This window comes from Vespula pensylvanica, chromosome 17, assembly GCF_014466175.1.
Source record: "Vespula pensylvanica isolate Volc-1 chromosome 17, ASM1446617v1, whole genome shotgun sequence".
NCBI lineage: Eukaryota > Metazoa > Arthropoda > Insecta > Hymenoptera > Vespidae > Vespula > Vespula pensylvanica.
The window spans coordinates 1017368-1033150 of NC_057701.1; the positions used below are offsets into that span (position 1 = coordinate 1017368).

The 15783-nt window shown below is 37.2% G+C and overlaps 2 protein-coding genes across 3 annotated transcripts in view; one reads left to right on the top strand and one right to left on the bottom strand.

The window, feature by feature from the left end:
• LOC122635086 overlaps positions 1 to 9251 on the top strand; it is a 10743-nt gene extending 1492 nt beyond the window's left edge. Inside the window, exon 3 of the mRNA XM_043824881.1 lies at positions 5368 to 9251. Coding sequence (XP_043680816.1) covers positions 5421 to 8972 — 3552 coding nt within the window. The 5' untranslated portion in view covers positions 5368 to 5420 and the 3' untranslated portion in view covers positions 8973 to 9251. The remainder of the gene's footprint in view (positions 1 to 5367) is intronic.
• LOC122635083 (Down syndrome cell adhesion molecule-like protein Dscam2) overlaps positions 1 to 15783 on the bottom strand; it is a 195094-nt gene that overhangs the window by 153885 nt on the left and 25426 nt on the right. The gene's annotated exons all lie outside the window — the stretch shown is intronic.

The window sequence follows — 15783 nt, forward strand, 5'->3', positions numbered from 1 at the left end:
TGTACATATATGTACATACTCTAGAAACCTATCCGTGTGTCGTAGAAATGCGACACAACTCCATTTATACGCTTGCTTGTTTCCTTCCTTGTTTCCTTCCTTGCTTGCTTGCTTGCTTCCTTGCTTGCTTATTTCCTTGCTTGCTTACTTACGATTCGAATCTCGAATGCATATAACACGCGAAGGCCCTTCCCATTCTTTTGTACGGGGGATCGAAGGGAACGGGACAGTGGATGGGCCACGTGTCGTAAGTTTCTTACAATGCCGCACGTTTCTTCTTCATCTTCTTAACCGACGAGAAAATTACAAAAAATTTGATTGATTTTTTTTTTCTTTTCTTCCTTTTCTGCTTCTTCTTTTGCTTCTTCTGCTTCTTTCAATCGCGAATAGAAAATCACCAGGCACGAGTATGCTCTTTCTTTTCCTTCAAGTTCTTTTTTCTTCTTTCTCTTTTTGTTTTCTTATGCTTAAAAACTTCGTTCTTATATACGATATAATAGAAAACGTTTTATAATGGAAAACGATTTAAACTTGTCATGAAATTGTCTTAATTATTCCTGATTTCGTTCTAATTAATTATCTTCCTTCGGCGTCCTATCTGCGAGTTATGTGCTTTCTTTATTTCTCTTTTGTTTCTTTCTTCTGTTTTCTTTTTTAAATTAGAACGTCATGATATCGCCTATCGAGAGAATCGATTGAAAACAAGCATCGCTCGAAATATTATTTATGAAAGATCTTGGATTATTAAATCTTTGATTTTTATTTTTTTTTGTTTTTCAATTTTGTTCTTTTTTTTTTTCTTTTGGAAAACAAGAAATTCAGGATGGATGGATGGATGGGATGGATTTTCAGGACTGCTGCTGCTGCGATGATATTTGTCTTGTTTACGAGAAGACTTATGCGCGTGTGCGGACCACCGACCGAAGTTCGCCGCTCGATCAATAGGCCTCTACTGAAATCACACATAAACGCACTCACTCCCACGCACACGTACGTCCGTCCATAGTAACGCACACATTTTTACGCGCGCGATCTCCGTCAAACTATCTAAGCTTCTTCCTCTCTTTCGACTTTTCCGAGGCTGGTCCCCCATTCCCTTTTCACAAACTTTAGGGAGTAAAATGTTATAGGCCTAAAGTTTATCGATTAAAAAGCAAAAGGAAAAGAAAAATATATATATATATATAAATACTTTTGAATTTATACGAAAAATATCTTTCCTTTATCTTTAAAATAATTAAGGAAATGATAAAAACGTGGCAATTGTTTCCGAATTAATAATTCTTCTTAAGACTTAATTACCATGGTTTACAATTAGATAGGATTGGATTAAGAGATGTAGACGGATCTTAAAAAAAAAAGGAAGAAAAGAAAAAATAAATAAAAACAAATAAATAGACATAAATGATATTGCAAATTTACGAGCGATTCTTTTTGTATCAATATCGATAATAAAAATATATATATATATATATTAAAAAAGCAATAAAAATTCTTATATGAATCATGATAATCGTGAGAAAGACGAGGTCTGTCTAAATCGTACTACTACTAATCCCCGAATACTCATGATTATTTTGTTTCGATCGTCATTAGGTGCATACACGTATACACACAAACACACACACACACACGTATACAAAAGCAACAGGACAGAGAGCAGCTGTGAAAATAATTTCTCGTTACGCGCCCATTATTATTATTCAAGGCTTGCTTTTAGTTGCGATCAGCGACGAAACTATAATATACGATATTGTATTTATAATGGTTGCACGTTAAAGCAATAAATAACTTATGGGTTTACAGTTGGTGCAAAACGATGACTGAGCTTGAACCGAATGATAAAGTGCTTTCTTCGCGACGTTTCGTATCCTTCGAACGAAAAGCTCCGTCATAAAGCTTCGATCTTTGTCTCTCTTTCTCTCTCTCTTTCTCTTTCTATCCTATAACATGTTTTTCTCGACACCCTTTCGAAAGGACAACGCAGAACCCTAGTCTCCCCATTTTCGCTATCATTCATCCAATTCCAACTATGTATAACGTTCTACGTTTTATATATATATATATATATATATATATATATATATATATATGGGTCTGTGTGTGTGTATAGATATAGTATAGCGAGAGAAGTGAACGCGAACATACGGGCGTATTTATACGTATTTTTGGAAAATCTGTCAAACGTTACGTGGAAATGCGGGTTTTGCAACACCGACAAAATTCACCCCTCCTACTTTTCCCTTTTTTCTGTTTCCTTTTTTTCCTTCTTTCTTTCTTTATTTCTTTCAACCACTCATCAACCCTCACGTAATCCAATTTCCTTTCTAACGACACGCGAATCTTCAAATTTCTAATAACATCTACCACTTCTAGCTTTTTTCAATTGCTCGAGTTATTTTATTATCTTTTTTCTTTCTCTTCGTATATTATTCTCGATCATTATATATATATATATATGTGTGCGTGCGTGTGTGTGTGTGTATGAAACGATATAATATTTCGATTATATCATATAAACGATATAACATTCGTTACGGAAACATCGAAGAAATTAATTTCTAAACGATTTAGATATTATCCAATGGAATATAAATTTTTTGTATTGGCATGTTTAGATGTGATAAAAGTAAACGAGAGAAATCATCGACTTAACGAATCGATTCCGTAAATTCGATTGAAAAATTTTCTAAATCGATTTGTAAAAAGATCATCGCGTAATAAACGCCACGTACGTATATAATCTCCCTATAAATACGTCTTAAAAGAGAGGAAAAGAAAAAAGTTTTGATAAAAACGCAAACGATCGTTCAACGAGAGATTTCAATCAAATATTTACCACGATCAAATTAACAAATTATATAATTAATAATAAATAAATATATATCGATATAGAAAGATAAAAATGGACAGATAAATAGAAAGAAAGATAGATAGATAGATAGATAGATAGATAGATAGATAGATAGATAGATAAATGGATTTGTTTAATAGATGACTCAGATGATCAGAAATGATCTATCCAGTAAAAGGAGAAAAACACGAGGTTTTCTCCCTTGTGGGGTAAGGGGTGGGGATAGGATCGTTCGAAGGTGGAAGGGAATAGAGAACGGTGCGACGGGCCCTTCATAGGGCACGCGTTCTATACCAAACAGTAACCTAGGAGAATTCGTGGGGACTTAAGCGAGTTAGAGTCGGGAACAGGACACGCGACTACTACCTGATTCCTTTTTCATCTCCAAAAGAAAAAAAGAAAAAAGAAAGACATCGTCATCTTCTCTCTCTCTCTCTCTCTCTCTCTCTCTCTCTCTCTCTTTCTCTACATACATATATATATCTATTTCTTCCTTCTTTTCTTTTTATAATTCTCCCCCTCCTTGAGAATTTCATCGAATATTATCCTCCTTCCACCAAGCAAACTCGTAAATTCAAGGACACTCGTGACATTTTTTTGTATTCTCCCTTACACACATACATACACACAATATATATATATATATATATATCCCTCATCTCTTCCCTTCTTCTTTTTCGAAAGATAAAGAAGCCACGTGCCAATAACGTTATCCCATCGTCTTTCAGCGGCCCTTTAAGGACCCTTCGAGTCTATCCACACCTCCGATACCTAAGCGTTCCTACAAATTCTTTGGCCAAGTGTCACACATGGAACACCTAGAGCCAACTTACCGTACGATCACTCGCGTGATTCTAAGTGCCGATATGTTGTGTTCAAGGTGATCCCTTGTGTTCTACGAGAGACGACGTCGATCGATCGGTTATGAAACGGAGACGTTACAAGTGTCGCGAAAATCAGCCAATACTTTTTAGGTAAGGAATTGTAGGAAAACTCAAAAAAGAAAAAAAGGAGAAGAAGAGAAAGGAGAGAGAAAAAAAACAAAGAGATATTAAAGAAAAGAGAAACAAAAACCCCGACGTTAACAACACGTAGAAAATGATAAAGTTGTCTATTGTCTAGTCGTGGTTTTTTCTTCTTCTTTTCTTTTCTTTTCTTTTCTTTTTTTTATCGAGCAAGTTACACAAAGTTCGAACGCGAAGGAATTTAAAGAAGGATCGATGTCAATTTTCTCTAATCGCGTATAAACAATTATAGTGCGCTCGCGCGCGTGTGTGTGTGTGAATGTGTGTGCGCGTGTATACATTCTTCTATTTACCTTATTCAGTTTCGTGCATTCGACGACAATTTCGTAAAAACAAAAAAAAAAAAAAAAGTCGAAAGGAAAAGAAAAAGAAAAAGAAAAAGAAAAAAAAAAGTAATAGAAAAGCGAGAAAGAAAAACAAAGAGAAAAAAGGATAAAAAAAAAAGAAGAAAAAAAAAAGAAAGAAAAGAACTCCGCGATAGAAGTTGTTGGTTTCAGTTCGATCAGGAGTATCTATCAATTATTCCGAAAGTTTTCGATAGCCCACCCGTATAATTCTATGTCTTTCTCTCTTTCTCTTATTACTCAAGGACAATGGAGAGAAGACAGAAGAGCATGGTACTCTCTTTGGTAAGGGGTCAATGCACTCTTGGTATAGCCTATAGGATAGACACAAAAGACGAGTAGTAATACCGCTCGTCGTTCTGAATTAGTAATTACTACGTTTCTGAAATGCATATTCGTACTATCCTCCGAATTCGTCCCCAGAAAGTATGTGAGGGGTGGGTGCGTATATATATATATATATGTATGTATGTATGTATATATATATATATATATATATATATATATATATATATATGAGTCATGTGCGCTCCCCGAAACGTCTCCCTTTTTCAACCGCATGTCCATCGAGCATAGGGCGTACCGTCGCGCACGTCTCTTTCGCCAAATTTCTTCTTCCTTTCTCACCCTTCGAAGCAGTAGGACGAAATGCCCTGTTAGTCCTATTCCTCTCTCTCTCTCTCTGTTTCTCTTTCTACTACTCACCCCTTACATCATCCCTCGTGTGCAAGTAAAATCGTTAATATCGTCCGAAATTAATATCGTCCTACCCGAAATGCTTTAAGGTCTTTAAGGTTTCCAAGAATATTTTGTGACGTTTGAAATATTTATCAGATATCTATCAGCTATCACGGATAGTTGCGTTCGCGGATTAAGTATGGGGTTCGATTTGAAGAGTTCGAGTTTGTTGGCAAGTCGTCGAAGGAGAAACGAGCTTAATTTTTACGACGAAACACGGTCGCGTTGATGATTAGAAAGAGAGAGAGAGAGAGAGAGAGAGAGAGAGAGAGAGAGAGAGAGAGAGAGAGAGAGAGAGAGAGAGAGAGAGAAGTAAAAAGGGGAGAGAAAATCGAAAGAAGGAAAGAGTAGAGGAATTTTGATAAAAGTTTGTACGATTAAATTACATGAGTTTCTCTGTCGACAGAGGGAGAAGATCTGACGTGGAACGAGAGAGGGAACTCTTTGGTAAGAGTCAACATGTCGTCGACGATGGCACAGGAGACGACGATATCGGATCTCACGGAACTAGACAGCGACGGCGGCTCGAGTTCGGAGGAACGAGATTTGAGAAAACGTCTTCGCGGAGACGCTGATTTTGCTGGACCGAAGAAGAGACGAAAGCAGACGACACCGGTAAGATTTTCATCGTCGTTGATGAGCGATCTACGGGAGGAGTCGAACGAGGAGGAGGAGGAGGAGGATGATGATGAGGAGGAGGAAGAGGAGGAGGAAGGAGAATTGGACGTGGACAGCGAAGGTAAGCTGTCTTCGAGATCACCGAGTCATCATCACCACCTTCATCATCACCACCACCTTCATCATCATCATCCTTCGATCAAAGATGAAAATCTAAACAACGAATTTCGTTGTCAGTATTGCGGTCTATTTCTCGATAGCAAGGAAACGTTGAACGTACATTTGGATAACGAGCACGGTGCGATCAATCAAACGACTAATCTATCCCAAAACAGATCCTCGGCCGTGATAGAGTTAGAACGATCGAACGATCAATCGGAGAGTCCGGTAAATCTTTTAACCGTAAAAAATTTCGCATCCTCTTGGCTGAATCAGCAACAACAAAACCAAGTCCCATCGCAAACGCACATGCAATCGCAAAACGACGAGCCGTGGCCGGGCCCATCGAGTCAATTGGCAATGAGCAATCATTTGCAAGCGTTAACCGCATTCCCAGGTGCTCTAGCCTCGTATCTTCCTCTACCGACATTTCCATTGGCCGACCCAACGCATATTCCGAGAACGTCGATACCTCCCGCACCGGTTAGGATCTTTAATCCCGAAGCTTATTGCGATTTATGCAACAAAGAATTTTGTAACAAGTATTTCTTAAAAACGCACAAGGCCAACAAGCACGGGATTTACGTTGACTCGCCGGGACCTAACGCGACGAGCGAGAGTGCCAACGTTCCATCGCAAATGTTCCCGAGCGGTGGATTTTCAGGTGCCTCGATAAAATTGGAACCGCCAGCTACGCCGCCGATGCCGAGCGTACCATGCGACGTGTGTCAAAAACGTTTCAAGAACGACGAGTCGATGAGAAAGCACAAGCAAAAGATCCACAACGAGTCGATCGAGCAAGCGGATCAATCTCTGCCGGCTTCGCAAAGCGAGGACGACAGAGAGACACCGCGTAGCAGTCCTGGCGGCATAGAAACGCTGTTCAAGCAAGAATTTGGCATCGAGCAAGAGGATACGACGTTTATGCCAGCGCCGAGACACCTGTCACCCCAATCGATCCAACAGGCTCGAGATTCGGGATTCAACGCCGATCGTCTTCGTCGTTTGGGCGTTATCAATCCCGAAGCATTCTGCGAGATCTGTTGCAAGGAATATTGCAACAAGTATTTCCTTCGCACGCACAAGATGAAGAGACACGGTATCGTCCTACAGGACAACGAAAAATCCCCTAGCAATCCCGCGGCGGCGCTCACCTGGCACCAAGTACAAACTAGTCCGCTCAATCTGATAGTGGCCGAGTCCGGTAATGGATCGGAGTCGAACGACCGTACCAACGACGATTACGAGTGCAAGCCCTGCGGCATACGTTTCCAAACGGTCGGCCTTTATCAAGCGCATTGTAGGAAGATGCACGAAAACGAGGAACAACAATCGCCGAAGCAAGAATTCGACCAGGACACGTCCGACCAACGTACCGATTCCATTTCCGAGGATCTTCAAAAACTTCAGACCATGATCCTGCAACTGAACGGCTTGGAAACTAACGCGGGAAAGGGACTGCAATCCTGTAACGTATGCGGAAGGGAATGCGAATCTAGAACGTCCTTACGAATACACATGGCGACCGAACATTCTGCCGTCGCGGAGAATCCGCCGCAATCGCCGCCTCGAGATAAATCACCGCCGGCGAGTACAGCGATCGTCGCTTTTTGTACTCTCTGCGAGAAGGATTACGTCAGTCAAGAGGCATTGAGGAAACACATAGTCGAGGAACATCAGGCTACGATACCGAATCCATTGTCGCAAGTTCCACCTCCTGTTGTCGGTGGTACGAGTTCTTCGATCAATTCGACGCCGAGTTCCGCGACACCGAGCGGCAATCAAACGCAGACGGAAAAGAAGATTACCTCGATGACGCCAACCTCGAGTTACTGCGAAATTTGCAACAAGGAATTGTGCAACAAGTATTTCATGAAGACCCATATGCAAAGGATGCACGGCATAGAGATAGAAAACGGCGCGCAGATCGGTGGTGTCATATGCAACATCTGTAACAAAGAACTCTGCAGTAAATATTTCTTAAGAGTTCACAAACACAACACGCACGGTATCGTCGATGAAAACGCTACTTCCTCGTCCACGGCCAAACAGGAGGCTTACGATGCCTCCAGTTCCGAGGATTCGGCTTTGAAGCCGGAACAATTGGGCGACCTAAGTCATCGATATTTTACGCACTTCACCGAGGTCTGTCCGATTTGTAGCCGTAGGTTTCGCAGTATCAAATGGCTCAAGGCACATCTGTTGGGAGATCATGGGAAAACCGGCATCGATAAGTGGCGCGACATGGAGCAACAGTATCAAACTACGTCGAGGAACGCGAACAGATCTGGCAACAACAATTCGAAAACCATTCAACAAGTTTCGAATCTTAAGATACCGAACGGTTTCGAACTCAGCCAACAAAACAAAACGACGGATTTAACCGGCAACATAGGGAATCAAGTATTGTCGAATTTGTTTGGTTCGACCTCGGACGATCAACAATTGAAAAATTATCGTTGCAGTTATTGCAACTTCTCTACGACCGTTTTACCATTTCTATTCCTACACGAGAGATCCCACGTTAATACCCAGGAAAGTATAGACAGTGACAATACTCTGCAATGTCCAATCTGTTCTCAAGGATTCCATCAGCCCGAACAATTGCACCAACATTTGCTAACCAGACATCAATTCCCGGCGCTGCTAACGCAGTTTCAAACGCCCGTACTTGGAAATCCAAACATTGATCAGGAAAAGGTTAGTGGTAACGATCCGAAGGATTTGCGATCGGAAGAAACGAAGGACGATAACGTCAACAGGAATCAGATTAATCCGACGATCGCTCAGAATCGTGTCTCCGTGCCCGAACAAATAAGAAATCAAAGAAATCAAGAGGACAATGCCGTACAGGTGACTCCTCATGGTGCTTACAAGTGTGCTCAATGCGGATACGCAACGACTAATCTCAACAGGATTAAAAAACACGTTAGAAAGGATCACACTGCGATCGGTGACCCAACGGACAGTGTAATAGCCGAACTTAGCAAAACTTTGAAGGACGTTGCTAACAGGCACAAGTTGCCGGCCTGTTACGCTATGCCACAGGAAACAAACGTCGGTGATAAAACGATAATGCAACCGTTCCTAATAGACGAACAACAGGATCCATCGTCGCACAACAACGACGAGTCCAATTCGGAAAAACGATTTACGCCAGCTCTCGTTTATCTACCTGTTAAATCACGAATTAGCAGTGCACTGACCGCGTCCTTCACTCTGACACCCGCTTAAGAGGAAACGAGAAAGAAAAGGAAAAGACAAGGAAAAGGAAAAAGAAAAAGACAAAAGTATCAAACTCCTTCCTATCTAACAAATGTCTAAGAAAGAAAAGAGGAAGAAGGATGCAATTAGTTCTTTGCGTCTGCGATCTGAAGCACGTGGTATCGGTTCCTATCTACTACTACTACTACTACTACTACTCCTACTACTACTACTACTACTACTAACAAGTAAGACGACATCAAAGATGTTGAGATTTTTATATTAAATACTTCTTAATAATAGCTCTGATCTGCCTTTCATAAAGTTTTTATATATATCCGTTTATTACGCTATTGTTTCTTTTTTTCTTTTTTCTCTCTCTTGTTTCTTTTTCTTCTTCTTAATTTTCTTTCTTTTTTTTTTCTTTTTTTTTTATATATATACATACACACAAACACACAAAACGACATCCTTTCTTTACTCGATTCGATTTCTCGTGAATAATCTGTGATGATTCGATAGATAGAGGAAAAAGAAGAAGTAGAATGAAGAGAATAATAATAATAATAATAATGATGATGATGATGATGATGATGTCAAATGAAAAAAATAATAATGGTCTCGCTAAATTCTTATTATCGTCATTATTAGCACAGAGTGGCCATTTAAAAAAATGTTTTGTTCTTTATTTATTTATTTATTTATTTTTTTTTTTTAACAAACGCGAGAGCACGTTTTATTCATTCAGTGGTTTTTCATCGCGATGTCATATCCGGTTATCGGGAATGGGGGAGGGGATGAGAGAATAAAAGGAGAAAAGAAAAAAGAAAGCAAGAAAGAAAGAGAAAGAAAAAAGACAAAACACAAAATAACGGACACGTAGCTTTTCTTTTACACCCTTTGGCCCGTATATTTCTTTTTTCTCACAAGAGATATGTAAACACACGTAGTAACGTAGGGAAGCATCTCGCGTTTAAAAGCCACGTTGTTATATTGTAAATATACGTACTACCAATTATATAAAAATGGGTGATCGACAAAGTTCCTATTTTCAATGCGACGGGCCTCCAAAGAAACGAAAACAAAAATGAAGAAAAAATACCAAAAAAAAAAGAAATAATAATAATAATAATAATACTAATAATAGTAATAATAATAATACTAATACTAATACTACTAATAATAATAATAATAATAATAATAATAATAATAATATTAATAATAATAAAGAAAAGAAACAAGAGATAAAAGTAAAAAGAAAAGGAAAGAAAGCGTTACACGCGAATTACATACTACAAATCTTTTTTCGATGTATGTACGTATGCATGCATGTGTATATGTATGTATGTATGTATGTATGATGTATGAGTCTACGATATATGTTTATGTACACTTTTATTTTCACGTCTATACTCTCTCTAGTACATACTAAATATTATTTTATTTGTTCCTTTTTTCAATTATTATTAATGAATTAATTAGTCGAACGAGAAATCGATTCTAGAGAATCGATGCGTTGAGAAGGAGAAAGAAAAGGGCAAAAAAAAAAGAAAGGAAAAAGAGAAAGAAAGAAAGAAGTCGGAAAAAAGAAAAAGGAATAATTCGATTGAAAGATCGACTTCGATCGATATTTCAAATATTGTGTCGAGCCGTTATCGTGATTTACTTTTGCGATTTTTCCTAGTCAATATTTTATATATAAATTTATCTGTAAGCAGAGATTGAACGATAAGAGATTGCGGAGAGAGATTCAAAGAAGTATTTATTAATATAGAAATAGATTTTTCGTAAAAATATAAAGGAGAAAGGAGGAGGAGAAGAAGAAAAAAGAAAAAGAAGAATGAAAGAGAAAAGAATTTAAAAAAAAAAAAAAAGAAAAAACTAATATCGTCGTCGCACGAATGAGAAGCAAATATAAAAGAAAAAAAAGAAAAGGAAACAACAACAACAACGAGATAATACAACAAACATGGACGAAAAATTGTCGATTATAATATTGAACGTGAACGATAACAAATATAAGAACGTTTAAATATCAAGAAAGAAAAAGAAGAAAAAGAAAGGAAGAAAGAAAGAAGAAAGAAAGGAGAATAAAAATTGAGGAAAAAGATGGCCAACAACAAACTCAGGGCGGACACAGTATAACCCGCAACAAAAAGTACAATCGTATACACAGCCAACGCATCTCGCATAGAATTAAATAAATAAAATAAAAGAAAGAAAGAAAGAAGGAAAGAAAAAAAAATAAAATAAAAGATTACTACTACTTTTAAATAAATATATAGCTCTATCGTAGGATTTTCGTGTGTGGCAGGGTTTACCAAGTTCAATCTTTTGAACGTTCTCTCGTTATTAAAGAAAATGTTAAAAAGAGAGAAAGAGAGAAAGAGAGAGAAGAAACCTAGCCGATTCGACGAATCCCATAAACAATTTACCAACGCCTCTATGGGTAAAAAAAAAACCGGAAGTCTCTTAAACCGTGAATTTTACATAGTCTCTAGTCTTTTAATACCAAAAAACTCTTTACCGTTTTAAATCGTAGTACGGTATAGAAAGAAAAAGGAAAAGAAAAAGAAAAAGAGAGAAGAATAGAGAATGAAAGTTAGAAAGAAATATGAAGAAACTTATAGTTCCTCGGTGAAAGCTGTTTTCAAACTCGTGCCTTGCAGCTTGAGAAACTAAAAATCAAAATTTTTGAAAATTCTATATTATATATACTGCACTGACGTGAAGGAAAGAAAAAGAGAGAGAGAGAGAGAGAGAGAGAGAGAGAGAGAGAGAGAGAGAGAGAGAGAGAGAGAGAGAGAACAGAAAAAGAAAAAGATCAAAAAAAACGAAAAAGAAGGAGAGAAGAAAAAACGAAAGAAAGAAAGCAACGCAAGAGTCCCTCATTCTAATAATCTCTATCCCTGCATAAAATAAAATAGATATTTAATAAAAATCTAAGGAGTAATCAACGCGAATTCACTCTCTCTTATTGGCCGATTTTTCTTCGGGACATTCCAATGCATTAACCGCGTTTAATAAAATTTTCTTTTTTTTTTTTTCCTTTTCTTTCGATTAAGAAAAATAAAAAGATAAAAAGAAAAAAAAAAAGGAGGAAAAAGAAATATAATAAAAAATGTACTCGGTTATCCGAACATGGGTTCCGAGTTGCTATTCATTCATATACTTCGCAGATGCTTAATATTTCATTAGGGGGTGAGTTTAAAAATTTTTTTTCCCTTGGTATAACGACGATAAACGAGCAACCTAGGCTCTATGCAGTTCGATCGAAAGGCTCGAAGGGACAGCTGTTCTCTCTCGGAGTGACCACACGATAATCGGCCACAGCACACAAACGTGTGTTCGGTCTAACCTCACCTTTAGCTCTCGAAATACGTTTCTCTTGCACCGGTCTCTATGCGTTTTACCTTTCTATCCCTCTTCGATGAACAAACATGCACGATGCATTTCCGTTTTTCGATGCACGCCTACAAGACGTTAAAAGCTCTTCCATTTTTGCTATATATCTCGTACATATATACATATATATATATATATATTTTTGTTTGTTCCTTCGTTCGTTCATTCGTTTATTTCTATTGTATAATTTTCGATTATATTTAACAATCAAACGACAATTATTATATTTGTCTTAAAGAACAATTAAAGGTATTAATTCATTGATAAAAGACACATAGATCTGACAAATCGGAATTTATTATCAAATATGTTCTGTTAGGTCGACAACGATTTATATATACATACATATATCTCAAAAGGAAATATATATATATATATATAAACGAGATCATTGATATTCCTTGATATTCTATTCTCTTTTATGAGAAAAGTCATAAAGATATCGAGAGCAGCTGGAAACTCGAAGCCTGGGTCATTAAACAGGATATATTCCAAAAGCTTTCATCGAAAAATTCATCCGAATTAGTATGCGTGCACGCGTACATTAACATATTTTCGGGGGAGAGGAGAAGCATCGGCCATTACGAGGCATTCAGAGAGAAACAGAGAGAGAGAGAGAGAGAGAAAGAGAGATAACGTGAGAAGGGAGAGAAGAAGAGAATGAGAAAGATAGAGAAAGAGAGAAAGAGAGGGAGAGATAAAGAGAGAAAGAGAAAGAGAGAAAGAGAGAGAGAGAGAGAGAGAGAGAGAGAGAAAATATCAGAGAAAGAGAGATAGAGAGAGAGAGAGAGAGAGGAATTGCTTTGAGAAAAATGGAATTTTTAGCAGTATTGAGAGAAAAATGGCACGGAGGCCCATTTTCTGGGCCGTGGATTCAAACGATTTCGCATCTGGACTCTTTGTCGGAAGGTCAGAGAGGAAAGGTCATGACCTTGGCGGGGATTTTCTGGAAAAAGTCCAAGAGAAACGATCGAAAATGAAGGAGGGTGAAGGGAAGAAGGACTCGATTTCCCTTCTCTCTCTTCTACTACTCTTTTTGTCCATTTTTCTCGCCCCAACTTCCGTATCTCTCTCTCTCTCTTTCTCTCTCTCTCTCTCTCTCTCTCTCTCTCTCTTTCTCTCTCTCTCTCTGTCTCTTTCTCTTCCCCTCACTCTCTTTTCTTTTTCTATACGATAACATGCAAAATGCATGCGTCCATGTAAATGGGCACCCTCTTAATTGCATCCCATGGAAATATGCGTATTGTGCACTTAATGGCCCGTGCACGAGAGAAAGAAAGAGATAGATAGAGATAGAGAGAAAGGGAGAGAGAGAGAGAGAGAGAGAAAGAAAAAGTCGGCGAGGGTCGTCGTATCTTTTAATTGCACCAACGACTCACGCTCGACATTTTATTATTATAAATCGGGTGGCTCTTCCCAAGCTCGTCGTGCTCTGATCTCCTATGTGCATCGTCGATTCTTCGACCGATAAACTATTTCTTCCTTTTTTCCTTCTCTTTCTTTTTTGTTTCGTCCTTTAAATTTCTTGAAATAATAACCAGCCTACGTCCGCTTTCACTACTTCAAATCTAAATTGATATAATTTATCATCGGATTTCGCTATATATAAATTGTTAAAACACGCGTAGATTTCTTTTGCGTCCTGACGTAAGAAATTTGTGAGGAAACAAAAAGGAAAAAAAGAAAAAAGAAAAATACTCGTCGCGAGTCGTAAGAGAATTTAAATAATTAATACGTTCAACCATTTAGACAATCTTACATTCATTATCGAACGCTTCTATTTCTATTTCTATTCCGACTTTTATATAAAAATCTTCTATACAACGTCCGACAAAATATCGACTATTTCATTCGTTTCCTATTATGGACGTATACGTCATCGATAGACGTCAAAATCGTCGGTATGACGCATACGAGAAAAATCACGACGACTCGACGGAAAATCCAAAGTGGTTTATTACACCCGATATTCTTAGCATTGCCTTCACTAACGTAATTGAGCGCAAAATCAAATTTTATCCGTAATTCGAAGAGAAGAAAAACAATATATTGTGAGATCATCAATCTTATATATGCATATATATATATATACATACACATATATAAATATACATATATATATATATATAGATAATAAATGGTATACTTGTATATGCACGTACACTTATGTAAAAACAAACGTGTACGTACATACACATATATATATCCATACACCTACTATAAAAAATTCTAGGTTTCTAAGTCTATTTCGTAAGGGATAAATGTGCGAAAAAAATGATTATATACTATATGTACGATCTGTATTATATTATTATTATTATTATTATTATTATTATTATTATTATTATTATTGATTATGATTATTATTATTATAATTATTATTATTATTACTACTAATATTACTATTAATATTAATGTAGTGTAAAAAAAAAGAAAAAGAAAAAAGAAAAACCGATGAAGTATTTCGCGAGATTAGGAGAAAATTCGATTAGCACATCTAGTCATTTTGGAGAGACGATTTACGATTCCTATTGCCTGATCTAGTCCAACGACACCGTCTAATTTTTCTGCATTTATCGTTAATAATATTTATTCTGAAACTTTATTTTAAAACGCTCTCTAAATTATATAAATTATATTTTCGTTTATAAAAGATTTTGTTTTACTTTTATTTCTCTTACTTTATTTTTTCATTTCCCTTTTTGTACATATTCACGCTTTCGTTCGTCTTCCTTATATTGATTATCACTACTATTATTTATTTATATGCACGGAACAATTTGTGTGGAGACGATCAAATCGAAAATAAAAATTTATTTCTATCGTAATTTAATTTTACACGCTTTGTTTTTTTTTCTTTTCGTTTTACTCCAAACCTTCCGTCTATCATCCTCTTCCTCCTCTAAACTTCCCCTCCCCGTTTTTTACTTTCTAATTAATATTATTTAACTTTTTCTTATGTGATCTAATGTTTATTCAAAATATATCACGTTACACGATTGAATTCGTTTCGTGCATGGACCTATATATCTATATATATGTACGTGTGTACGTACATGCCTGTTTTCTAAACGATCGATTTCACTTTTTAAAAAGGGGTGTCGCGCGCAGGGTTGCTTCTTTGTCAAATAGGGTCGAGGAGTTGAAAAGTTGTAACCTGACAAATGAGATTCGTAACAGAAACGAGATATCCTCTTGACAAATAGTTCTTCACCTGTTACACGAGCATGTCCGTTTATTTCATCGACGACGATATAAAATCGAATGTAATAATACTTAACGACCGTACGTACTTACTTTACGTACCATGTCAACACGAAACATTTCGTTCTCTGCAATAGTATTGTATTGCATTGTATTGTATCGTAACTACACTCAATTGCATTGCATTGCATTGCATTGCAGTGCCTTGCATTGCATCGCATCGCATCGCATT